At 38.8% G+C, this 27,555-nt stretch overlaps 2 protein-coding genes across 3 annotated transcripts; one reads left to right on the top strand and one right to left on the bottom strand.

Annotated features, from left to right (window-relative positions):
• The first annotated feature begins 644 nt into the window (after window positions 1–644).
• Window positions 645–7,276, top strand: gnat2 (guanine nucleotide binding protein (G protein), alpha transducing activity polypeptide 2). Its single transcript, XM_028582195.1, has 9 exons — window positions 645–768; window positions 4,043–4,085; window positions 4,576–4,717; window positions 4,865–5,022; window positions 5,156–5,284; window positions 5,396–5,525; window positions 5,613–5,766; window positions 6,268–6,479; window positions 6,952–7,276. Exons 1-8 carry the CDS (start codon window positions 663–665, stop codon window positions 6,456–6,458), a joined length of 1,053 nt encoding a protein of 350 aa, XP_028437996.1. The 5' UTR covers window positions 645–662; the 3' UTR covers window positions 6,459–6,479; window positions 6,952–7,276.
• Window positions 7,277–9,828: 2,552 nt separating this feature from the next.
• On the bottom strand, window positions 9,829–27,555 carry gnai3 (guanine nucleotide binding protein (G protein), alpha inhibiting activity polypeptide 3). 2 transcript variants are annotated; one of them, XM_028582381.1, is made up of 9 exons: window positions 26,963–27,555; window positions 19,818–19,860; window positions 19,156–19,297; window positions 18,877–19,034; window positions 15,435–15,563; window positions 14,145–14,274; window positions 13,627–13,780; window positions 12,507–12,713; window positions 9,829–11,447 (listed from the first exon to the last, which is right to left on the bottom strand). In XM_028582381.1, exons 1-8 carry the CDS (start codon window positions 27,078–27,080, stop codon window positions 12,523–12,525), a joined length of 1,065 nt encoding a protein of 354 aa, XP_028438182.1. In that variant the 5' UTR covers window positions 27,081–27,555; the 3' UTR covers window positions 9,829–11,447; window positions 12,507–12,522. The 2 variants fall into 2 exon arrangements, with proteins under 2 accessions (XP_028438182.1, XP_028438183.1); XM_028582382.1 differs by having other exon boundaries at window positions 12,511–12,713.

Below are 27,555 nucleotides of genomic sequence, written 5' to 3'. Positions count from 1 at the left end.
ATTAGATTGTACAAGTGTACCTAATTAAGTGTATATGTATAAATACATAGAGTTTGTATTGTTAACGTAGCTGTAGAAACAGAGTAATTCATAGTGTATTTCCTCGGTACACACGTATACACGCACACACACACACACACACACACACACACACACACACACACACACACACACACACACACACACACACACACACACACACACACACACAATAATAGTTACACACATTTTGTTTGTATGGACAAATCAAATCAATGAGATCAATGACTCTCACTGAGCCCAGGTAGCCTATGTGAGAGTTTATTTTCTCCTTTGCTTTACATCATTCACTACTGCCCTTATTACACTAATTGGATTGGCTGGCCAATCAGGAAGAGGCACCTCCTAAGTCAGGGGTTTAGGCAAAAGGAATTAAAGGGTGGATCTCTGCTGGTCAGAGCTGCTAAAGTGATTTCATCCTTGAGAGGTTCGGGTCTCTCCTGATCACCTAATCGAAAAGGGCCAAAGGAGCCAATCTCAAGCACCTCCCTTCCAATCCCCTTCCGCTCGGAAATCGCCTTTCAGCACGATTAGTGTTGCATCCAGATTCTCTGCTCTTCAGCTCACAGAGAACCGTCAAAATTTCTTATCTTGAGGATCTTGAGTTTGCGGAGGAAGAAAGCATGGGTGCGGGAGCAAGCGCCGAGGACAAAAAGTCCAAGGAGTTGGAAAAACAACTCCAACAAGATGCTGATAAGGATGCTAAAACAGTCAAGCTGTTACTGCTTGGTAAGTGAACTAATGAATAGTTTTTTTGCAACAAGTTTTCTTTTTCCTCCCAGATTGCAGGTGATGCAAAGTGCTCAGACTGAGGGATTTTCACGTCAAAAGATTCAGTACTTGACAAACTGACGTTTAACTTTCCATCTCTGATTGAACTACTTTTCAGTGGAGATTCAGGTCTGCAGAGAAGAACAGGAGTCATGCAGTCAGCCAACACTCAACAGGTGTAACTGATAAATAATTCTGTTATTGTAGCTGAAAATATTTTAGTCAGCTTACATTGAACCCTGAGAGGTTCACAAATGGTTCTAAATTTTAGGATGAGAGTTTGTTTATGTAGCAGATGGTTATTTATTTCATAATAATGTATTCATAAGTTAACAATGGATGCTTCACTTTGAGTTTATTAACTCATTTTTTTGCATAGTCTTCAAATCTTGGATATGAGCCACCTTGAGCCATCAAACTGCTCCAACACAGCTGTTCTCTGCTTAGTTAGATGTAAGATATGGTATGCTCAGAGGATTTACAGGCTGTGCAGATGAATTGTTTCTGGATAAAGCCCTACATTAGTTTTATTAGAAAGAGGGGAGGACTGTTTTAGCTTGTGCAAACTGAGAGGGCATTAGTGGGAGTAAAGTAGAGGGAGATAAGTGAGATAAGTTTGCAGCATGAACAGCTAACACAAGGATCTGAGAAGAAGTTCAAAAAAGAATATTTTTAAAGAATTTAGAGAACAGATTTGAAAGTATACTAAAAACAAAATATAAGTATAAACCTTTCACATTAACTTCTTATACTTACACATACAATACTGTAGAGACTTGAGTTTGTGCAGCTGTTTTAAAGTTGTGGTTTTACCATTATGGTGAGTTGTTTTAAAGAAGTTGCATAACTTAAAATGTCTCAGAGGCTCAAAGGCTTTAGCCATGAAAGCATCAGAAATATATATATATATATATATATATATATATATATATATATATATATATATATATATATATATATATATATATATATATATATATATATTGACAAAGACATTCAATTTTAAAAAGTAGTGGCAAAATGTACTTAGATTGTCTTCGGTCTGTCTTAAAATAAATGACTTTTCATGACATTGGCGCTTAAAACAATCATAGCCTTTGGTCTAAATGCTGTGATATGTCAATCCGATTAGCTAACTGGTTTAGTGCAGATCCACTTGGTGAGGTCTTTGTTGATCCCTCAACTCGCACAGAAAGTATAAAATGTGTATTTATTCCCACCAACGTTATAGCATCAACATTCATGGTGTCAAATTACCAGCAAACATTTTGATGAAAATCTAGAAGACAATGTAAAAAAAAAAATTTAGATTATTGCTGATTCTATGAAAGAGTTGTTTTTTGTGACATAACACATGCAATAATGCATACAATAATGTTATCAAATAGAAGTCAGGTGAAATTTTTTTTTATTTTAAATAATCAATCTTTGCAGAGCATTGACGGTGATGGATGTTTAAAATCAAGTATTTAATTGAGAAATTATTTTACTAAAACCATAAATATTATGTCTAACAACATTGCATTATTCTTTCAGAGTGTAATCTATGTGTCTTAAAGACTATTCAAAGACTTAATATCTACTTCCATTAGATTCACAGGGGAGCTTCTTAGTATAGTATCAGAGATCAGAAATAAGTGGGTAAAGATAAGAAGAGTGCCATCTTGTGGGCTTTGGTGACATTTTTATTTGAACTAAACATATTTGTGGTTAGCTCCTTGTGTGCAGGTGTGCGAAACAGTAATAAACATTGGTGAAATTTTACATGTCTTAATAAACTTTAGAACTCCTTGAATATTTAGGATACGCAAAAATAGCTTTTGCAAAGACTTCCACCAAAAGGATATACCAAAGAAACCTAAATGTAGTTAGTTACTGGGAACTTCCAAAACTATTAAGCTACAAGTCTTTATGGAATCTGAGAAATTTCCTACAGTTATATATGCACCATTTAATTTAGCAAAAGTAAAAACATATATATATATATATATATATATATATATATATATAAAATATATGGTATCTTCAGCAGGATAAAAATGGACACAGAGCTCCCCTTTAAAGCCCAGATTTAATGTCACTGCAAAGCCTAAAGTCACATTTGCTAATGAGCATGAGGTGAAAGAATGACTCACAGAGAAGATAAAGGCAGTCTTCATTAAATATTCACAGCTGATGAAAACCAGTCTGGATACTGTCACAGTGCCACCTTTACTACCTCATCTCAAAGACTTGCTAATGACATGCTAGCGGAGGAAAACCCAATAGTTTCTCCCAGAGAGGGTTGGATGAGGCCACACGAGTGTCTTTAAATGCTCAAGCATTAAAGTCTGAGGATGGAGCTAATGTGGCTCCAGGACAGCCGGCTTTGGTTGCTGTGATAAATTCCTTCTGGTCTGAGTTAGCTTACAGTGCTGCAGTGAGCCTGATCTGCCTGCAAGCTTTTCTTTAGCCAGCTCATCCAACTATGATTTGAATTGCATATAACAGCATTCCACATGATGCATTAATGTACAATGTATGCACAAGGTACATTTCATTCAGTGAAAGCGTTCCCTAACAATGAAACGTGTTTCTCGTCCTGTCTGGATTGCCTTATTCAGTTTGATTTGCTAAAGATGGGAGATGTTTGCCAACACACTGGAGTTCAGTGGCATTTGTTAAAGGATAAGGTGCTCAATGTACAAAAGTCTGCTGCTTATTGCCTGTAGCTGATTTGTTACATGTGTCACTTATATAGTTTGCTCTGCTTACTCCGCTATAGAGTATCTTTTCTGTGCCTCTGTACATTAATTTTATATTCATTAATATTTCATATATTGTTTACATTTGGCTTTAGGACAATATATGAAAAATGAGTTTTTAACACATCTATTTGCATGGAGATAGACAGGGAAACTTGAATACAAAAACAGTGATTAGTGGACTTTTTTGAATAGCATTATCATGATTTCCATAGAGATGTTACTTATAAGTTACTCTAGCATAACTCTAGATAATGATGTGATAAAGATAGACAACTGCAAACTTAAAAAACTCATCCCGAAACTATCTACAGGTAACAGGTAGACCGCACTTTATTTTGGCCAGACTGCTCCTTTAAATTGAATTGCATCATCCAAGCACATTGTTTGGCTGTTCATGGCTTTACAGTGTGTTTCTACTCTAGTGGCATGTCAAAGAGAGACATAGCAGTTATGTGTGTTGTTGCTAACCTTTTATTCTCTTCCAGGTGCTGGTGAGTCAGGGAAAAGCACCATCGTAAAACAAATGAAGTAAGTATTAAAATAAGTGATAATATTTGTTTTTTTTGTGTCATCCACACCATGTCAGTGGGAAGCAATGAACGCTTTTTTTATCGGTCAGGCATACAACCAGCAGGCCAAAGCTCCCTCATCTCTGTCTGTTTCACTTGCAGTCAAGCCTTTTGACAAGAGGTCAACAGGGCAAACATCCGCTTACTCTGATTTGTCAGCACTTGTTTTGTGCAGTTAATTACACCCTGGCCATTAAGAGCTGAGTGTAGTCAGAAACACACCACAGGGTGGCGCTGTAGGTTGTTTCTCTATCGTATGAACTTGACTTTTTACATCCAAACTGAGTATCTTTCAAGATCCTAGTATTTCTTATTTCCACAAATTACTTGTTATACTTATTTATAACAATTTTCTATATATTAGGGATATATCAATTTCCAACCAGCTCAGCAGAGGATTATTGTAGCAAAACCTTTCCCTGAACTAAAACACTTTTACCTTTGCACAGGATTCTGCATCAAGGTGGTTACACAAAAGAGGAACAATTGGAGTTCAGAGCGATCATCTATGGCAACATCCTGCAGTCTGCTTTGGCTATCATCAGAGGCATGGAGATGCTGGCCATTGATTTTGGCTCGTCCACCTCACAGGTCCCATATGACACTTCAAAGATGTACACCAGACATGATTAACTTGTTATTCATTGTAGCTCATTTTCACAGACTAACATTATACTATAAATAGAAGTACTGTGCCGGGGTTGATGGATCTTTGTTCTGTGTGCATTAATACCACAGGAGCTTGCACAGAAGCTGCAGAACTTGTCAGACTCCATTGAAGAAGGCACAATGCCTTCTGAACTGTCTGATGTCATCATAAAGCTGTGGAAAGATTCTGGTGTGCAGGCCGGCTTTGATAGAGCTGCTGAGTACCAACTGAACGACTCTGCTGGCTAGTGAGTCCATGTCTACTACTGAGATTGGGGCAGTAGAGGGGTTACATGTAAAACTAAGAGGCTGCTGGCTTAGTGTTTATTGATAAAGATGATTTCATATCTGAGGCCTGATTCCTGTGCCGTTTGTTCTCAGCTACCTAAACGAAATGGACAGAATTGCCAAGCCAGACTACCTCCCCACTGAGCAGGACGTGCTGCGATCTCGAGTCAAAACAACTGGTATTATTGAAGAGCAGTTCTCCTGCAAAGAGTTGCACTTCAGGTAATTCCCAAGGGGGCCCTAAACAAAAGTCTGACACCAGCAAAACTGAATAAACCTCACACCAGTGATGTCAAGGACTGACTTTGTTGTGACTTTCTGTGTGGTGAACAGGATGTTCGATGTGGGTGGCCAGAGATCAGAGAGGAAGAAGTGGATCCATTGTTTTGAGGGTGTGACCTGCATCATCTTTTGCGGAGCTCTCAGTGCATACGACATGGTGCTGGTAGAGGATGACGAAGTGGTGAGTTGACACTCCACTACCTGATCGTAAAACATGAGATGACATGTCGGCTAGTAAACTCAACCAATCTCTCTCTGACCTTTTCAGAACCGCATGCATGAGTCCCTGCATCTATTCAACAGTATCTGCAACCACAGATTCTTTGCACTGACCTCCATCGTGCTTTTCCTCAACAAGAAGGATCTGTTTGAAGAAAAGATCAAGAAAGTCCATCTGAGTATCTGCTTTCCAGACTATGATGGTAAGACTGACTGATGCTGCATTAACGGTTTGTGAGTTAAATGACAGGACTAAGTTTGCTGTAGCAGTGGGAATATCAGGCTAGATGGACAGGGACATGGTGAGATTACAACTGTCAGGCATGCCGTGAAAGTGGATCACTGTCAGCTGCCAACAAGTCATGTTTCAGCTTTGATTAATATGAGACTATACCAGGAGAATGTATAAAGAGCAAACCAATTGGTAAATTGCACTAGAATGCAGACAAACACAACACATTAAGATTCACTTGTGACGCAAACTGCTCAGATAAAAAAAAATAAGGAAAACTAAATTGATTAAGTAAGGATTCTCAGCGTTGCTCTCTCAAATAAAATATGTTTTAAACTTACGTCATGTCAGCTGACTGACATCGTGATGCAGAGGGATTAATGTATGATGAAGGATTAGGGTACTTTTACAACAAAACTCATGAACCTTCTCATAAATCCGCTCCTGTCTTCACAACCTTCATTTCTTTTAGGCTCCAACACGTACGAAGACGCCAGCGACTACATCAAGCAGCAGTTCTTGGACCTGAACATGAAGAAGGGTGTGAAAGAAATCTACTCCCACCTGACCTGTGCCACAGACACAAGGAACGTCGAGATTGTGTTCAACGCTGTGACAGACATCATCATCAAAGAAAACCTTAAAGATTGCGGTCTTTTCTAAGCAGCTCCAGAATGAAAAGAGGTGCGCGGTGACCACATCACTCCCGGGGACTTTGTTGATACAGAGTAATAGGGTCCAGATGAGGCAGACCCCTGGCAATTCAATTTAATCCTCATACAGCAAATCGTATCTGGCAGTCCTGTGTTGCCAAGCAACAACTTCTGACCATCACATGAGCCAACACAAACTCCAACCACACAGACAATTTAGACCCTTTCGGACCGCTGAGGATGAGCAAGATAATGAGAAGCACAAAGCAATCCCTGTAGTGATTTGTGATTAAAACCAGTTCCTCCAAAAGCTGCAGAGGAAGTTAACTTTTCATTTTAGAAACATATTGAACCTTGCAACCTGAAGATTATGTAGCTATAAATGTGGCAACATGTTTACCTTTAAAAGACAGTAGCAAAATATATTATTTATACTTACATATGATTTACGGTGATTTCAACATGTTTGAGATTGATTTTTTAAATTTTTCTCTTCTTTGCAGAACTTCCTTTCCTACCTTAACCCCTCACATATTGGCATTAACTGAGAAGTGTACTGTTGGAGCACAGAAGATCCTCAAGTTTGTTGTGTTCATGACATTGCTTCCATGCCAAGTCCCAGTCTCTGACTGCTCCTAGCACATCAGCATCTCCAACAGTACATCCCTGCAACACAATGCACGCCCAGCTGGGTTGAAACAACCAACGAGTCACCATATTGTTGTTGTTGACATACGGCTTTCTACAAGGTTTTCTAAAGTACAGTATTTGTCTCACACCAGAAGCTGCTGGTTTGAAGGTATGAAGATGAAATAGTTGCTCATTCGATCCTCGTTGCTTCCTTTTGACTACTGTGTTGTGAGTTATATTTACTATAAAAATTCAAGCTCTGTAAAAATAAATAAAACAATAAAATCGGGGAAAATATAAATATTTTGAATAGCAACATTGAAACCTTGTTTTTGTTTTTGAGTACAGTAGACTCTGTGGTCTTGATATTTAAACTGTAAAAAGTTGCTGAGCAAATATCTCAGATATTCCCAGTGCTCGCAGTTTATCCAGATTACAAACCAAATTGTACATGTATCTAATTTAAATAGTGTTATTGTATTCAATTCACTTGAATAAATCAATTTCAGTTCAAACACAGTAGAGAAACTTTGTACATAAGAGTAAGTAATTCACTATATTTTGAAAGATAAATCTATACGAGAGAGAGAGTGAAATACTAGAGAGATGATGCTTTATTATGAAAAGAGAATGAAATCTACTGAGTTTGTCCTTTCTTATGAAATGTAGAGGCATGAAATAAAGATGAATTAACTTCACCTGTGTCTCTGTTTCTTTGCTGCAGAATCACACTGTCAATCACTGAATAATGTATATCGAATTAAGAGGAACAACAGGGCTGTCGACACTGAAGGAACAGGCTGTTACTTTTGGGGGACAATGCCGCTATTATACCATGTTCTAGTCAGAGTGGAGATGGCAGCATATGGAAGTTCATTAACAAAAAACCTATTGAGAGAGCAAAACAAATTAAAGTGGTAATTAATCTGCACATTGAGATTCACTGTGACAAGATTGTGCAGTGACAGATTCATAAAGTTTGACAGCAAGAAAGAACAAAACAGTGTAATGAGTGTTTGGAGATGGTAAGAGGATCTATCATCGCTAGATTTGAATGAACAATAGAGCTTATTTTGGTCCCATATTTAATGTTGCATGTTCTTAGATTTGGTACTTTGTTTTGCAGTCAAACTCCAGTAGTGCAGAATTCAAGTCAAGCTTCTTCCCAGTGTGGTTCATTAGTATTTCCATCTGTGCATCAAAATTTTAACTGCGAAAAAAGATGCAGTATAACCCTGACTATAGTCCATATCGACGACGATTCATTTAGGGGATTTCTCCGGTCCATTACCTTCCGCTTTCTTTGTGTTGACGTTCTAAGCTACGGTGGATTTATAAGGACTATGGTTAACTGCTCCTCAGATCATGCAGGCAGGCCAGCCAGGAGGGAGTTGCGGTAGTCAAGACGTGAGATGACTAGAGCCTGAACCAGAACCTGAGCCGCCTTCTGCGTTAGAAGATGATATATCCTTCTGATGTTATGCAGCATGTATCTACATGATCGGGTAGTTGCAGCAATGTTGGCAGTGAAGGAGAGTTGGTTGTTAAGTGTCACACCCAGGTTTCTAGCAGTCTGGGTGGGGACTACCACAGAGTTGTCAATTGTTATAGTCAGGTCTTGGGTAGGAGAGCCCTTCCCTAGAAGGAAAAGGAGCTCAGTCTTGTCAAGGTTGAATTTCAGATGGTGTGTGTTTCTCCTATCCCAGAGTGCTGTGTGGACTAAGTCTGTGGAGGAAGGTCTGGCAAAGCGAGACTTCCCTGACAGGAAGACATGTACTGCTAAGGCATTTTATTTTTTAAGATAATTTTTTGGGGGCTTTTCCCTTTATTTTTTGAAAGTGGATAGATATGAAAGGGGGAGGGGGATGGGGGATGATACGCAGCAGGTCAGATTCAAAACCTGCGCCGCTGCAGGACTCAGCCTACATGGGGCCAACGCTCTTACTGGGTGAGCTAGAGGCCGCCCCTGCTGAGGCATTTTAGCCAGAAATTACATTTTGAAACTCTCAAGCACAGAGTCTACTAAAACAGATGGAGAAACATGTCAGACCCTAAAGGATGAGTCTGATGTTATTAACAATCCCATGAAAAGACCAAAACCAATAAATAATTTATCCAACGATTATTCCTCTGAGCCATAAACCTCCATTATTGTTTAAAAACTATTAAATACACATCAATTGCTATTGTAGTTTTTGATTTTGATTTCACATTATTTGTCCTGCAGATGTAAACATTCACTAGCACACCAAACATGTACTAATCCACAGCTGAAAATAGTCTCTGGTTAACATTTGCTCAGAAGTACCTAACTGGTTTAGTAAATTTCTCAGGCTTTAAAAAAATTTTTACTATACATTTGTGACTTGTTTTGAAGATTTATGTCTTTAATAGGAACTATCGAAGTTCAATCAGGAAGACTACTATACTTCACATTTCAACCCTCCTCCAGCCCATTCACCTCCAGTTCTCATCATTCCCAGCGCCCAGGGTTTCTCCATCAGAAACATCGCTTCACATCACATCCATCCAGATATTCAGGCTTCCTTTATCCCTTCATCACCCTCACCAGTGTCTAGACTCCATCGGGGGGACATTCCTATATATCCACAGCCTCTCTACCCTGGAGTCTAATCGCCCAATACTCAAACATATCAACATATTATGAAGTCTCTTCTGATTGAAATGGAATTGGGGGCCGAGTGCGGCAGAAAAGAAAGTCAGAAAGTTTTGAGAGAAGGACTACCACACTGAGGTTGGTCTTTTTTAATGGGATTTGTTGAGAAAAAGAGAAATATGGAATATCATTAGCCTCATCTTTTAAACTGAACATGCACAAATTGGGGATTATTGTCTTAAAAATATGAATGTGCTGGATCTGTCCATTCATGCTCTCATGTTGACTTGATTGATAACAGTTTGAATCTATGTTCTGATAATAACTCACATCATTAATATATTTCCTATATCCTGAGTGTTATACTACAAAGACAACATACAAGGTAGGACAATGAGGACATATTGGTGAGTTGTGGTTTGTGCAGCAGTTGGAACAAACTTAAGGATACAGATATGTCAAAGTCTCAAAATAGTGTTTCCAATTTGCATGACCTCCTTCCCTGCATGGTTTAAGTAAGACTACAAATCTTCAGAGTGGATAACATCTAATTGGTGTTGCCTGTGGTAAGATTATGGTGTAAGGAAGGGAAGACAACTTTGTGCCATCATTTAATGTTAAAAAAACAATACAACTTCAGCAATGTACAGAAAGCTAGACTTGAACCTTCAGGGATGTTTTCTCTGTGCAGGAAGTAACTGATGCAACCCAAACTGTGCTCCACTACAGTACTCTGTATATCAGTAACATACTTCCTATTATTATTATTATTATTATTATTATTGTTAGCAGTCGTAGTAGTAGTATTATGTGATGGCTTCAGCCAAAGAAAAAAACTATTTCAAACTATCCCACTTTATGTTTAATGTGTTTATATATCTTCACTGATATCCATAGGATTAAAAAATGTACCTTGAAAAAAAAAGGATATTCTATATTGACCTCCACTGATTGAATAATATTAGTCATATTCAAACTCTAAAACTATTAAAAGATCCACAGGCAAATCAAGATCTCCCTTTACAAATTGATTTGCAGTGATGTGTCTCATGTATAAAAATATTGTTCAATACAATGTTGTCTAGTTAATAATTAACTATGTAGACAGCCGTGTTGCTACTGAGTACACTCTTGCTAACTAATCCCCGACCCAAAAGGTTACGTTATATACATCAAAACTGCTCACAAAAAACCCTTCTCTCCATACATAAGTTATTGCATTCACACATCCAGAAGTGGAAATACTATACCATTGCAACTAAAAAATAGTTATAATAGAATACAATTATTCCAATAAAAGTGATGTGATACAGACTAAGAGAGGCTAAGAGAAGATGCAACAGAAAAAAGTGAACAGAATTTACATATCAGATGTGAATCTGTGAAATGCAGTGATGGATTTGTTTTGGTCCTTGTACATATTACAGACAAAGTATAAATGTGTCAGAGACATCAGAGGGGCTTTTCTTGCCAGCCCCCGAATGATGCAAAGGTCTTAAATATGACAGGACTCCACAGATCTCACAGTGATCATTTCACAAGCCTCCCACGCTTATCACTTCCTCCCAGTATGCTCTGCATCATAACATATATTAAGACAAAAGCAATTGTAGTATCAAGTCCCCAAATTGTGGAATTTAGGTCCGACATGCTGTGTGGCCACCAGCTCAGTCCTTAGTAACACCTACGTTCCAATTCACCCTCTGTAGACAAGACATACCTGCCCAGAAGTCCTGATTCTGCTCAAGACACCTGCAAAGTAAATGAAAAAAACATTAATGAATTAATATTGAATATGAATATAATGCCCCTAAACATGTCATTTACATCTTCACTCATAAACTGCTTGGTAATAATACATTTAATTTTTTGATGTTTTTTGGCTCTTTACACACCAGAAAAAAATATACTAGCTATATATACAAATATAGGTAGAAAAAAAACAACTTCAGTGTAAGCTATACTTTTCAGCCTCTCTACTTTGAGTTGAGTGCTAATGTTATTATGCTAAAATGCACAAAGTTAGCATGGTAACAGATGAGAAACATGGCAATGTTCTGACGGTTACATTTAGCAATGCATGTTTGGTGTTTTAAAGATTAGCATGTTAGCTTGTTAGCATAACGTTTAGCATTGTCAGCATTTTTACATCCACACATAAAACACATATCTCTGCCTTATTTATAATAATAATGTATACTTTATAACTGCAATTTTACAATTCAAATCAATTTTCTGTTAGCTCTGTTAGCATTGTGTTAAGCATGTTAGCATTTTTACATTCACATACATCTCTTTCTTAACTTAACCCTTCTCAAACTTCATTTGACTAAGGTCATGTTCACCAGTAAAATGCCAAACCGTTTGTTATATTTAACTTTAACCTTAGTTATTATTTAGCCTAATTTAGTAATGTGTAGAGTTTAAAAATGTTAAAACAATGCTGATCTTTGATGTCCATATACTTTATGTTTTGGATGGAGTCTGACCCACATGTGTTTCAACAGTTTGGCCAGCCTTGTTCACATTACTGTTCATGTTGTATTTGTCTGACTTTTTTTATGGGCCCAGTTTATTCAGTATGAAGGCTGAGGCTGACATATTCTGTGAATTTGATACATGTTAGCGGCACTATATAAAAACTCAGGTGATGACCAAAGTAATTAAGATGGATGCCAAATTTCATTGCAATTCTGTATAGTGTGACTATAGTTATAGTTATGAATCTAAAAACTGTTGGCTTTGACAACAACATCATGTCTGCATCATTCCTGCATAATCAGTAGTGCAGGTTAAAGTCATTGTGCTGACCTACAGGGCCTGAACTTTAGTAGAGCCCAATCTCCGTCAGGTTGATCTTGATGATGATGTCGGTGACAGCGTCAAACACAAACTGCACATTCTTGGTGTCTGTGGCACAGGTGAAGTGGGTGTAGATCTCCTTGGTGTCCTTTCGTTTGTTTAAGTCTTCAAACTGGCCCTGGATATAAGCTGCAGTCTCGTCGTATGAGTTCCCACCTGCAATAAAAAAGTTGTTTATAAAAAAGAAGTTGGTTATAATTTACATGGAACAATCCTGTATGATCTCTGGAAAACAGCTCATCTTATTTTCAACAATATGGGTTAAACACACCAAATCGAAACAAAGATGCCATTAATCTGTGACCAGCTGTGGTTTACTGCCAGTGAGCTGCTTGTCAGTTGTCACCTTTTACATGGTGCTTTGAGCTTGTTTTTTGTTTAAAAGTGGAAAAAAAATTACCAGCTAAACATTTGAAATGCAAACAAGGGCCCTTATAATTATTCAGGAAATTTATTCTGCAAGCGGCTGTTAAATTGTGTGACTGCTCTGTAGAAAACGCCTTTAGTGATGCTCACAATTAAGAAGTTAAAAATGATGAACCGTGACACAAACTCTTGTGTTACGAGAACTATAAATAGATATAACTGTCAAAATCCATCATTGACATTAGAATGACCTGGGTGAACAAAACTGACAAGTAAAATGGGCTACAGTGAACGATTTAGTTAAACTTAATATGCTGGTATAGTGAGGACGTTCACGTGCGATAAAACAGCTTAACAGTAAAACACAGAGCCTTTGTCTGATTGGTAAAAATGTCACTAGATCAAACATGCACATCTTTTATATTCAAAGCTTATTTAACACACACTGCAACCTCAAAACTGGCTTTTGCTGCAGAATCAGTATGAGATCCAGTGTGCTTTATTCTCTTAGTAAGGTCAAATTAATCCAGAGCACAATCACGCATTTCCAGATAGTTAATACTCAGATACATAAGATAGATAAATAAAGATTTCCATTCATCAAAACACTAGACACACACTAGAAACACAAGAGCGATGACACACCCTATAACAATTTCACGTTAAAACTTCAATAAGTTGCTAATACACAGGTTTGTCTCACCAGGGTAATCGGGGTAGCAGATAGTGAGCGGACTCCTATTGATCTTCTCTTCAAACAAGTCCTTCTTGTTGAGGAAGAGGATGATGGAGGTGAGCGTGAACCACTTGTTGTTGCAGATGGAGTCGAAAAGCTTCATGCTCTCATGCATCCGGTTCTGCGGAAAGAGCCATACCATAATAGGCCGTTTTCACAGAAGACATTTTAACACAGGTGTGAATAATAAAAATTAATGATGACCATTTTGGTTTCAACTGTTACAGTGCCGGTTATGATGTCTACTCCGACCTGAACCAAAGGCTATGTGTGGCACATAAATGAAATAGCATGTGTACCAAAAGCATCGTAAAAGATACAGACTAATAAAAACAAATTTTACATGACTTTTAGTGGCTGAATCTAAATGGAAGAAGTACTGTTGTGTCTTTGCCAGCACTTACAAGCTATAAAACCCGGCTTGTCACACTGTCATTACTTAATAGGAAATTTTAATAGAACATCATTTTGCACCCATTACTTACCATCTCCTCATCCTCAGCCAAGACGAGGTCGTAGTCACTGAGTGCTACGCAGAAAATGATAGATGTGACTCCTTCAAAACAATGGATCCACTTCTTCCTCTCCGAGCGCTGACCCCCAACATCAAACATCCTGCACACACACACACACACACACACACACACACACACACACACACACACACACACACACACACACACACACACACACACATACATACACACACACACATTGAATATGTGCTTATTTGAATTGTAATGCCATTTTAATTCCAGTGTTTTATGAAGATGAGTGTCCTCGTAAATCCAGGGCAAGAGCAAACATACACACACGTGCCTGTGTCTGCTGCCTCCACCTGAGGCCCTCAGAGGCAAACTGAATCTGCACAGTGCTGTTTAACTGACACAGAAATGAAATACCGCTGTGTGCTTCAACACCATTTCAGTGATTGCACATTTCCAGATCATGAGCGTTTTTTATGGGGTTACAAAGGCAGGCCAGAGAGGCTATTACAGTAAATGTTTCACCAATATGTATAAGTACATGAGCTAGATAAGGAAATAATGTAAAAGGACTGAAGAGATGTAATCACATTTACTTCTACAAAGGTGGGTCGTATTAGGCTGAATGCCAGTCAGCAGCATTTGTGAGTTATAAAAGAGGCTCGAAAATCGGCACTTCAATATGCCGTTTCTAAAAAAGAAAAATCATCTGTGACTGGATGCATCACTCATAAAATAACTACAAAATGAATCAATATGATGAGGGAGCATTATGACAACATGATAAACACAGACAGCTAGAGTATAACTAGCATGTATATAGATCTAGTATGAAGTATAAATAACGTTGAGATACTGCAAAATGTAATGCATGTGCAAGTGTTTTAATTTTTTCTGACAGCGATGATCATCCGCTGTTAGGTAATGGAAAGAAAGAAAAACAACATCACACTCATAAAATAAAATGACTCCCAGCCTTTTTTTTCTTGTGACCCATCATCACAATTTGCATATGAAGAGGTAAAACTATTCAGTATTTCAGAGATTATTTTAAAGACTGCAGTCCAAAAAATCGTTCTATTCAATGTTTCCTGCCCCGGTAATAATCTGTCTAGGAGGGTCCAGGCCCCCAGGTTGGGAATCCCTGTGTTTAGTTAATAAGAACAGTTAATGACTGAAACCAGCTCAGGCCCTGACTGCTTGTTAAGCGTAATAAGTTATTTTTATGGCACAAGCAGCCCACCTGAGGCCAGTGCCCATCATGAGCACATAAATTACAGCAACACTAACTTGAAGTAGAGATCTTTGAAGGTGAAGTGAGTTTCAACGATGCCAGTGGTCTTTACACGTGTGCGTAGCACATCCTGCTGAGACGGGATGTAGTCTGGCTGACAGATCCTGTCCAGGTCATTCAGGTAGCTGAGAGACAGAAGACATGGGTATATGAAGATGATTCTCAAAAAAGTAGTTGTGTGCACATCCCACCTTCTGGCAGGTGCAGGACAAATTAAACCTACTCCAGTGAAAAAATGTAATGTTTTAAACTCCCATATTTAATGCAAAGGCAACGTTTCGACCCTGCTGGGTGTTTTTGCCTGAAGACGACCCAGCAGGGTCGAAACGTTGCCTTTGCATTAAATATGGGGTTTAAAGCAGTGTCGCAGACATTACATTTTTTCACTGGTATATGAAGATGATCCCTGAGACAATACACACATCACAGTACAAATTTACTGTAGCGGTATCTGCAGTACAGGCATCTCCCAATATGTGCTTCATAAAAACGGACACCACATAGGAATATTAGTTTATCCAGGGCTTTTTTTTTATCAAAAAAAGACACAATGCAAAGTGACAAAATGTTTTTTGGACACTTATGTCTGGTGAAGTGGAGGGTTTGCTCTGCAGACAGATGTCTGAGGACTCCATACTAAATATGGGCTCATATTTTGGTGCTTGATAAACACTGGCTCCTTGTGGGTTGAGTAAAAACAGACTAACTACCCTGGTTCCTCTTGACTCGCAGTGTGGACAAAGTGCACCATGACAGGCTGTTTTCAAAATAAACAAAGTGTCCTTGAGCAACTTTCTTTCAAGGAGAGTGTGATATAAACGCTACAGCAACAGGAAACATTGGCCTTTATCCATGTCAAGATAATACAAGACTGGACTATATTTAGCTCATACTTTATTTTCTTCATCAGATAGTTGTATCCAGTGGCTGACTATCATAATCTGAAACTATTTTGTCAAGTGAAGTAATATATATATAACAGCTGCAAGTTGACAGAAACATTTTCCCATCATATTGTCCTTCAAGTTTCTCCTTTTTCAGGAATGCAATCAGCTGTACGACAAGCTGACACAAGACCATGGAGAACAAGACACATCTTGCCTTCCTTTTTGTTCCAGTGGAAATGTTACAGACATGAGGAAGGAAAACTACGGAGTCAAACTTGTCCACCTTCTTATGAAGAGAGAAACAAGATTACGAGAAATGTCTTCGCCAGTTTAAGAGTAGGAGAGGGATGAACCAATTTCTAACTTCCCTATAAATTGTTGAAGCAGTTTCACTTCCATCTGGAATTTTCGTAAAGTGTCAATAAGTTGAGTAATATCAAGAAAATTACACTTGTTTCATTGGAAATTGATTTGGAATCAGGTAAGGCTGCAAATTGAAGATTATTTTTTTAATTTATTTTCCTCAACTATTAGATTCATTGTTTGGTCTATAAAATGTAAGATGATGTGAAAAAAAACTATAATTTCCTAAGGCCGATGTGATGTCATCAAATTTCTTGTTTTGTCCGAAGTCGCAAACCTAAATATATTCAGTTTATTATCACATAAATTAAAGAAAAGAGCCAATCATCACAACAGAGAAGATGTTGATTATATTTCTGCCGATTGACTGATTGATTAATCAACTAATCCTTTCTGCTGTAGGATTAAGTCAAGTTTTCAGCCTTAACTGCCTCAGTAGAACAGCCAACATAATAGTCTTGCATTGCCAGACCTTCCACCACAGCGCTGAGGAAGGTCTGGTCGCTCCACACATTACTGGATAAAAGAAAAACGTGCTCTGGTTTACTGGCATTTCTTTAAACCAATCACAATCGTCTTGGGCAGACGTAGCAAAATAGCCTTGGGAAGGAACTTGTTTTGGTGGAACATGTGCTCGTTCAAAAGTTGTTTTAGTCGTGCAACAGAAGACTCAGATTGGACAGATAGTCTAGCTAGCTGTCTGGATTTATCCTGCAGAGATCTGAGGAGCAGTTAACCATAGTCCTCATAAATCCACCAGAGTTTAGAATTCCAACACATAGAAAGCGGAAGGTGAGAGACATCCGGCCGAAAATGAGGGACATCCAGCAAAACCGGAACTACCTCGTACATGAAACGCCGTTGATATAGACTACCAACATACTAAAAGACCCATCCCACTATGGACACCATCTGTTTGACCTCCTGCCTTCTGTTAGACGCTTCAGGTCCATTAAATCACAGACAGACTAAAAACAGCTTTTTTCCCACAGCCATAAAGAACTGAACACTGACAAACACTGACACCGACTGTCTACATTGACCATCAGCAATACTATACTTACAGTTACAGCTGCATTGTATAGAACACTGCACAGATGTTTACATTCCAACTGCACCTTTGTATATTTCTTTGTACCTATTTATTCCCAACCATATTACTTGTAAGGCAAATGTGCAATATCTCAGCTATTTTACTGTTTTTAAGAAGTCACAGCAAATTCATATTTTTTTCTATAATATATATTTGTATTTTTCTCTATTTGTTATTAATGTTTGATGTGTGTGAAAGCACCATCAGGATTGCTATAGAGACAGAGTGCATGTAAGTCCCGACCCCACCGGAGGGGAAAACAATTCTCCAAAGTTGCCTCCTCGTCAATTCCATCTGCCAGCAAACAACAAAAAGCTGCCGTGTGGTGGGATGCACAAACATGGTAAAGAACCCATAACTAAGTTTTTATAAGCTGCTGCAGACTGTGGGATCCTGACACTAACCTAACATTATTCCCAACGTTACATGTGTAGGAAGGATTTTGTTACTAAGTCAAATATCCAAGTCAGTTAAAATCAAATATCCAAGTCAGTTAAAATATATTATATATATATATATATATATATATATATATATATATATATATATATATATATATATATATATATATATATAATACTGTAGGTTAAGCTAAAGCATTTTGACAGTATGCAGCTCTTGTTATAGTGGTATGTGGATAAATCAGAAAACTATTTAGCATTAGCTTGCTAGTACATAGCTAACATTAGCTTATTAACAGCTAACTTGTCCTCTCAGGTAGACATACTGTATGTTGCTAAAAAAAAAAATCCTTTGAAATGCTTAAATCTGATGTTTTTAGCTAGCTACAGGCACTTTGTTTCAGCATTTCAGCCCTTAGTTGCACATTGTGGCGCCGATTGTTTTCCCCTCCGGTGGGCGTGGCTTTCAGAGCGTGATACGATGTGCTGTCTTTATGTGTGTGCAATGACAATAGGAATTTTATTCTATTCTTCTATAAAGACTGACTGCAAGACTAAATTATTTGAGAAACCATTTGTTTGGCAGATTATTTTCCCTGAACCACAGTGCAGGCATCTGTAATTTGACATATGTAATACGCTTGTAGCTGGCCCTTGGTGAGTCTGTATGTAGAGAAGTGAACAGAGTCCTCACTATGCAGCAGAGTCGTTGAGCTGATACTCTCGTGATCGATCAAAGCAGGTCTGAACTCCACCATCCCTCCACAGTCTCTGAATCACGCTGGTCAGCTCTGCCGACATTACCCCTTCCTCCGCCGAGCTCGCCAGTACAAACAGCTGGCGGGCATCGTCCTGGCAATGAAGACAATAATTTCATTGTAAACTTTATTTTTAATTTTGTAATTTAAGTATTATATCACAAATGAGGATATGGCTCTTTAAAAGTCATGTTTATTGAATGTAGTTAACTTACTGCCCGTGCAGGTTCCCCAAAATCTATCTTTAACCGGCCCATCGCCCTGATGATGGCCATGATGGACTGGATGGTGTTGCTGTACACCACCACTTTGTACTGCTTGCACTCCTCTTCTGAGTAGCCATCTTCATGAATAATTCTGACAAAGAAACAAAATCCAAACTGTTAGAATTTCTTAGAGTCCATATAAATATTTGACAGTGTGAACAATGGCTTTAACAAATGTTAACATATTACAGATTTCAAACATTTCATGCAACACTGTCATTAGTGCTGGAATTTGAGCTTTGGTGAGCATGCAGCATGCCTAATGTGGGAACTGGGGGAGCCTATTCAGGTCCTGCCAGGCTACGGCTGGCCTCTGTGGCCATTGTTTAACATGTTATGCAAAAGGAAGCTTCCTACACTGCCTAAGCAGAGTGAAATGAGGGTCCCACTTTGCCTCCACAGTATTTCCACAAAGATTAACCCTGTTTCTAGCCACAGCTCTCCCCACCTTATTAACCTCTGACAACAAGGCTGCAGCTAAAAGTGGGAGTGAGGGACTGTCTTTTGTCAACGTAATACAAAAATAGCATCAAGGTTTCTAACAGGATGTAGGAGTTTGATATAATATCATGTGCAGGGTTATCAGGACTGTGTTACAAGCTGTAACTTACTTCATCTGCTTTACTATTGTGCTTTTCCCAGATTCCCCAGCACCTGAAAAAAAGGGACAGTAGTTATACGAGAGCAGCAACAAAAACACCTCTCATATAGACAATGGATCCAACCAGCTTTTCATAGCGGATGAACTTAATCTGATCTCATTTAATAATGCAGTGTACAGTATGTTTGTGTAAAAAAAAAAAAAAAAGAAAAAGCACGCTTGAGATCAATTTTAATAACTGGGGTCTGAGGGAATGTATACGATCATGAAGTTCTCCTTTGCATGCTGCAGTGATCTGATGCACCAGTCAGCGGTTTTGGTGTGTGGGTGCATTAATTCTGCTTTGCTATTTGTCATCAGCCATAGAAAGACACAGATGCCAGTGTCACATCGAGGAATCAGATGCTATCTGCTTATCATGAAATGTGTATACCACAGGCTGGCGCTGAAGAGGTGTAGAAACACAGAGAGCATCATGGGAAATAATGAATAGTGTGATGAGCTGGGGCGCCTCATAAGGAAGTGAGAGCTTTCACAATATTGTCCATCTGTGACAAATGTTGAACTGATGACTAGCTTGATATCAAAGCCTCAATTGCAATAAAGGCCATTGTGATAATGATGACTGGGACAATAATGTACACATGAGGAACCTTTACAGTATTTCTACAACAATCAGCCAAACAGGAAACAGTTGTCACACTCCTGGCTGAGCCAGTGTTTTTCCACTGGAAAGACAATCCCAGATATTATGCTTATCTGGGCATTAGAGAACAGAGGGGCCATAAAAACATCACATATGATTAAAAAGTCTGTCTGCAATATAAACAAAACAAACAGCAACTTGTTCTCTGACCCACTGTGCAGTATATTTGCATAACAGCATCATCACAACATGCAGTGTTGTCAACCAGCACAGAAGGTTTCTTTATTGAATAGGAAAATTATTTTCATGATCTCGTATTCCCCTTTACCAGAAGCAAAGCAACCCACACACTGGAGCAATTCATAAAACCTTCAAATAAACTACCATGCCACCATCTTAGAATAGAATGGAAATGCTTGCATATTTAAAACATATTATTACATACTTAAACACCCAAAACACCAGAGTACGAAGACATAGTGGACCAGACGCAAGCTTTTATTTTAAAAAGTAGAAACCCGACGACCAGACGGGAGGCTCCAGGCTGCAGCCGTCTTGCATATTTTTGTCAAACTTGTGTGAAACACCTGTGTTGCCGCATTTTTTCTTCTTTTTTCCAGCGGCCCAAATCGGCCCAAGAATGCATCGGCCTTCTGGCATTTGCCAGAACTGCCAGATTGCCAGTCCGCCTATGGCTGCAACTAACAATTATTTTCATTATCAACAATCTGATATTATTTTCTCAATTAATCCTGGTTCATCAAATGTGAAAAATGTCTGTATTTCCTAAAGCTAAAGGTGATGACATTTTTTTTTTTTCAGCCCAGCAGTCCAAAACCCTAAAAAATAGAAAAGCACATAAAAGCCACCAGGAAGTTTGACCAAGAAATAGCCGAGCATATAGTCTAACCGGTAGGGTTGGGTACCAAAATTGATACTTTTTTGGGTACCGACCGTAGTCAGTACTACCGATTCAAGAAATATCAAATGGTGCAAAATTTTGGGACCTGAGAGCCTGTAGGGGCGAGCTTATCTGTCCTCTCTGCATGTTGACAGAGAGCAGGGCTCCGACACACGCAGAGCTGCGGTGCAGACGGATCAAAACTACATTGACTCTGCAGTTTGATAACGTCACAGTAAGTCACGGCAATGCTGGTTAAGCAGTTGCAAGTGTCGTTAAACTTTTCAAAACTCCACGCAGACAGCATTCACTGCAATATAATATTAATGGCGAGCCAAAAGCAGTCGCGGTGCAGTTAGACTTCCGCTGGGACAGGCAGGCACACCAGTTAACTTTGGACAGAGCCAGGCTAGCAGTTTCACCATGTTTTCAGTCTTTATGCTAAGCTAAGCTAACCATCTTCTGATTTGTTTCATGTATACTGCTGCAGTACCAAAGATGGCCTCTGGGGCAAATTGGCAGCATAATTCATTGGCTGTGCCAAATATAGCCCCCCTAACAGATCGATGGTTATATTACACGACCAAGTCACTGCTAGGATCTGTGCCATACATTGGCTAACTCTACAGTAGAATCAGCAATTTTCATAGCTGAATTTAATGAAAGAGGCATGAAAACATGTGTGCACATGAAACATTAGATGTCAAACTCACACAACCAGTGAGAATTTATTTCCATAAACATCTGGGGTGAGTTTACACTGGTAGTGAAGCCCCTTTTGCTTAATATAACCACAATAATTATCAGCAACTGCAGGATGAAGGAGTTTTCTGGCACTGGAATTTGAAATATGGATACCTGCTTCTTTTTTAAAGCAGCCAGGAACAAGTCTGAACCTGTGATTTTTTTTAAATAAGGATTTACATTGTCTTAATATTGTTTTTTTCCCTATAAGGTGGCGAAACACCTACTGCTAGTTAGGAATCCTTAGCAGATTAATTTTGTCTGTCTTCTAGTAGATTCATGTTCAGATGGCCTTCCAACAAGAATTAAATCCACAAATTCTTTAGTAAAGCTGTCACCAGCAAAAAAGATTTACTCCCGCTCACACAGACAGGGAGGACAATTTGTGTTGATCCCTTCCCTCCGTCACCGATTCTCCTATTCATGGCATTTTTTGGCTGATCATCAGCCATGGCTTCCAGCCAGTTCACAAACCAACTTTTCACAGATCACTGAGTCGTCCAAACCCATGCAGGAGTCAGGCTCCAAACCAAGCCTCATTTAACAAGAATCTGAAATGCAGATTGTTATATGAATTACTGTTCGTGGTCAAACAGGAGACCATTCTCATTGGACGGCTGAGTTGGCTCTCCAGCTTTGTGGTTTTGTACAAAGAGCAGCAGCCAAACTCATCTTTGTTTTTCCCCTATAACTCTCTTGTTCCAGCACAGACAGGGAGTGGAGGGCACTGCCTGGAAAAATCGCTTCCCCTCAACTCCGTGGTCAGAACTTTAAAATGAATGTGTCCATACAATAAGATTTTAGCCTGCATTGGCAACACCACACATATTGGTTTGAAGTTAATCCTCACAGCTCAGTTAGCTGCTGGCTGGTGGGATTCGTCTGTATCCTCGACAAAGTGATCCAACATTAAACTAGTCATTACCACTCAGGGCTCGACTACCTAAAATAGCTTGTCTTCCATGCAACAAAACGACGCAATCAGGCTGTAATCTATCAACAAAACAGTGGAAACAGTTTGATAAAAATCGCCTCACAGTTGTGGGTATAAGTTACTCTGAAATGGTAGGAAGCAGATTTACCAGTATGGTTTTGTTCTGCCATATCTTTTAGATCAAGGTGCAAGAAAATTCACTACAAACATAAAAGGACAACTGCCTTTCTTAGTAAAAACTAGTGCAGTGCCCATTCAAAACGATTGGAACGGTCCAATTGCTTGGCCTCTGGTATTGTTGCTTGCAGCTTTCTTGAGAACCACTCATCCAAACAACTTCAAACTTGACAATGCGCTTCCTTGGGTCCTGTGCAATACACATCTGCCATGACATAGTTCACTAGCAATGCTAAAGTATACGTGTCATTTGCTAACAGCTAGCAATTTAGGAACAGGCTGTTTCCAGTAACAAAAGTGTTAATTCTGAAAGATACATCGCTGATGCTTGAAATGTGAGTGTGAAATGTGACTTTTCTCCAGTCTCTCTGTCTTCATCTGTTCTTGAATGTACCGTAGCGAGTGATGGAGAGAATGCTTTTTGCCGATTAACAGTTAATAGGGGTCCCTCTCTCAATAAGCTTAAGACAATTGAGAACAAATTCTCATTTGCAACAATGACCTGTCACATTCACACAGTTAAACATTCAAACCTGGAAGCATGCCCAGTACAACCACAGTCTGATATGCCTGAGCTTGCTCAGGGGGCACCTCAGTGGTTGTAATGACAAGCACTGCTCTTTCACTTTCCCCACCCAGATTTTATCCAGGGGATTGAACCGGCAACCTCCCAGTCCCAAGCTTAGCACCTTGGCCACCACTGCCACCACTGCCCCTAGTCTGATCTAAAAAAGTTCAGGGACTTACCTAACACTTAGTTCTTGGCCCTCCAGAACAAATCACAGATACTATCCTTACAATGTTTGAAGGTGATATATCATGAAACACTTACTTTTCAGAGCTTGTGTACATACATTTCGGTATCTGGAGTGCCTAGCAACCCACAAACTGAGAAATAAGACAACCAAGTAATTTGTTTGTGGGCTGCCTAGATCAGGAAACATGGGATTCAACAAGCCATTCAGATTTGTCATCAGGAGATTTTTCACAGTCAATAAAATGACATATCTTGTTGAGACACAGCACTCCGTGGGCATCATGTGTAATCAGTGCATTATGTATGTCTTCAGGAAGTCCTGCTGCATACATTAATGTAGTGATTATTTAATTTCAATGACTAATTTAATAACTGCATCTGCACTCATCTTTTTGAACAATGAATCATCCATTTCATTAAATACTTTCTACATTTATTCTGGTAACAAGTGAGGACTCTGGTCAGTCACCCATCTCGTCACCAAACTACAGCGTTTCAACAGCACAGATTTTTTCACATCATATCATTCATTTGACACAAATTGTTCCATGTCTTGCACAACATTTCATGAGGTATAAAAAAGTCTCACAAACAAGGTTAAGAGTGTTGCACAAGAATTGCATCAGTGCAATCAGCTTGTGTAGTGCACACTTATTTACAGTGCAAAACATTTTGGAGGCAACACCTGGCTGATGCTGTATGTTCAACCTTTTTATACTTTTTGTACTTCAGTGTAGTTTCATTTGACGAGTGGGTAAGAATTTACCATTTGTTTTTTAATTTGACATCAAAACATTCCACAAAGGTGCTCAGAGAGTAGCTTTGGTTAAAGCTGATCTAATCAATATCTGTATATAAACAATGAATAAAATGACTATGTGTATATGAAAGGGCTCACTTGAAGTGATGTGATGGACCCACAGAGAAGTATCACCAAACTCTGCATTTCCCCTAAGCTCTACTGAGCATTTTAGTGTATTTCAGCTTTGTTTTGGTTTTACAGCCCACAAATGTACTGTTTGGTCACCTCTCACCGCTCTTATCAGCATCTTTTCTTTTCTTTTTTGGGGGGCTTTTTCTGCCTTTATTTTGATTGGACATCTAGGTGAGAAAGGGGAGAGAGAGGGGGAAGACATAGGAAATTGTCACAGGTCGGATTTGAACCCTGGACCTCTGCGTTGAGGCATAAACCTTGCAGTAATTTGTACGCCTGCTCTACCACTGAACCAACCCGGCCACATCAGCATCTTTTCCAGCTAAAAAAAACAACAACCACTGTACACCAGCAGACAAAGTTAGCGACTAGCTGGTGAACTTAGGGGAGCATTTAGCACCTTAAGAGCCAATTACCTCTACCTGGAGATGTTGGAGAACAAAACAGAGCTACAAGAGAGTGAATATTGGACTAACAACAGTTAGCCATAAACACAACTGCAAAGATCTGCTGAATGTGAAAATAGGGTTCGCTAACACGTTCCCTACAACAAAAAAAGGCTGGAAAGGAAGTATAATCTCATGGAATGTCGACTTTTTTGTCGACCAGCATAATGTCACTGACTGAAGATAGTGGCCTCTCAACACTACAGGACGCGTATCAGACTTTTGTCACTGTAGCCTATCCTTCGTTGGTAACAATTTATCGTGTACATAGCTGTGGTGTCAGTGTGTCAGCATGCCACAATTTTAAATCCTACAAATGGGGCCTTTCACTGATTGTTTTAAAGCAAAATAGGGACAATTTGTCATTATTTTATGACTCTTTTTTAAATTACGCTGCTGTGATGGCATAAATAGTGTAAATGAATAGTCGCCTTACGAACAAAGAATACACAGCTGTCTGTCAAACAGCAGTTCCTCTGACCAGGTGTGATATTGTGACGTAAATCCATACACAGTGTGATCCGTACACAGTGTTGAAAAAGTCATGACACTGAACCTGTAATTCACCAATATCACGCAGCTGAAGTTTTGCTCCATTGAGACGACCTGAAGTTAACTGTAACAGCCCAATATTTTATCTAATGTCTAACTATTTCTAAAAAAGTTAAATTACTACAGATAGAGCTGAGTTGATAAATCCATTAGTTGATCAATAGAAAATTAATTGGCAATGATTTTGATATATCAATTCATCATGTGAGTGATTTTTCTAGCAAAAACATTAGCCACTTCCAGCTTCTTTATTGTGAGGATTTGATGCTTTTCTTATGTGATGGTATGGTAAACTGAATATTTTTTGAAGTTTTGAACGGTTGTTGGACAAATTAAGCAATCTTTTATGGACCAAATGTTTAATAGGCTATTCAAGTTATTGTAAGGTTAATACAAAATCTATATCTAATAATCTATCTAATCTCTATACGAAATGTACAGTGTGTAGAGATACAGCAAGAAAAAAGCACAAGTTAGGTTATTGCTAATTATCACATTGAACTTGTGATAATGTAAAGCGCAAAACTATTACAGAAGTCATTATGGGACAAATCTGACTCAGAAATTGTTTTGTTTAATTATCTTAGACATCAAAATGATGTGGAACAACTAAAGAAATTAAAACTACTAGAATGTCCAGCTCCAATAGTTAAGCATTCTAATTTCTTAGTGCTTAGCTCCTTAAACTATGAGCATTTTCAGCATTCCCTGCAGCTGTAACGTTTTGTTTGTAGGCAATGAAGTAAAACAGGCCTCCATACAACGTGCTTTGTGACAAGTCACACATACCGTAGTATCCTCTGAGCACTTTTCAACAACTCTAGAAAAGCTAAAAGTACAGTAGTTTCCCTCTCACCACCAGCATCCGGTTTACTTCTACAAGTTCTGTCAGTGGAGACATGATGAGCCACAGCTGCATTAAACCAACAGAAGGAGGAGGAGTGTATAGAGTCATAAACTAAAGACTGTAGTGTAATAGTGAAAAGTAGCCAAACATTCATGGTGATTAAACTGATTGCATGCATACAAATAAAATAAAAGAGAGACAGTAACATAGTTCATACCGAGCAGAAGCAGTTTCACTTCTCTGGAGGATTTCTCTCTGTCTTCCCGTAGGTTTTTATCAATCATTTTACTCCTCTCCACCGCAGCTTTGTCCTCGGCGCTGATCGTGCAGCCCATTTTCACTCTCAAACTACTTCTTTAGTGTCGGATTATAGTTTCAGCAGCTCATGGGTCGAAGGGAAACGCCGTCAAAACGAGCCCTTGGGTCGGTGTGAAGTTTCCCAGCCGAGAGAGAGGCAGAAAAGGCGTTGGCACGGGAGGCTCGTCTGTCCAACTGAAGTCTGATGCTGACACTGATTCAGTCCACACACTGCTGCCTGTAGGCTACAGGTGATCAAATACGGGGTGTTAAGCGAAAATACTCCCCGAACAGATGCTTTAAAATATTTTTATCCAAATCGTCCGAAGTTTAGACTCACAGAAGAACATACAAAAAATCTAATTACTTATTTAATTACTAAGTAGAAATTTGTACTTCTATGTATGATGTTGTCTTTTTAAAGAAAAACTCTCAATAAAAATCTGCAGATTTTTTCCCTCAAGACTATTGCTGCTGCGCAGTCGCGCGTTCATCCAGCTGATCCAGCTGCAA

The sequence above is a fragment of the Perca flavescens genome, chromosome 7 (genome assembly GCF_004354835.1).
Source record: "Perca flavescens isolate YP-PL-M2 chromosome 7, PFLA_1.0, whole genome shotgun sequence".
NCBI lineage: Eukaryota > Metazoa > Chordata > Actinopteri > Perciformes > Percidae > Perca > Perca flavescens.
The sequence above is the reverse complement of the archived record's forward strand: the minus strand, read 5'-3'. Positions and strand labels throughout refer to the sequence as shown.

Excerpts from the sequence above, each read along its gene's own strand:
- gnai3 (XM_028582381.1), bottom strand. The coding sequence starts at position 27,080 with ATGGGCTGCACGATCAGCGCCGAGGACAAAGCTGCGGTGGAGAGGAGT. Across the intron at positions 19,861-26,962 it reads AGTGAAACTGCTTCTGCTCG|GTGCTGGGGAATCTGGGAAA; the intron begins GTATGAACTATG and ends CCTTTTTTTCAG. Across the intron at positions 12,714-13,626 it reads CTGCTACCCCGATTACCCTG|GTGGGAACTCATACGACGAG; the intron begins GTGAGACAAACC and ends TTTTTATTGCAG.
- gnat2 (XM_028582195.1), top strand. The coding sequence starts at position 663 with ATGGGTGCGGGAGCAAGCGCCGAGGACAAAAAGTCCAAGGAGTTGGAA. Across the intron at positions 769-4,042 it reads AGTCAAGCTGTTACTGCTTG|GTGCTGGTGAGTCAGGGAAA; the intron begins GTAAGTGAACTA and ends ATTCTCTTCCAG. Across the intron at positions 5,023-5,155 it reads CTGAACGACTCTGCTGGCTA|CTACCTAAACGAAATGGACA; the intron begins GTGAGTCCATGT and ends GTTTGTTCTCAG.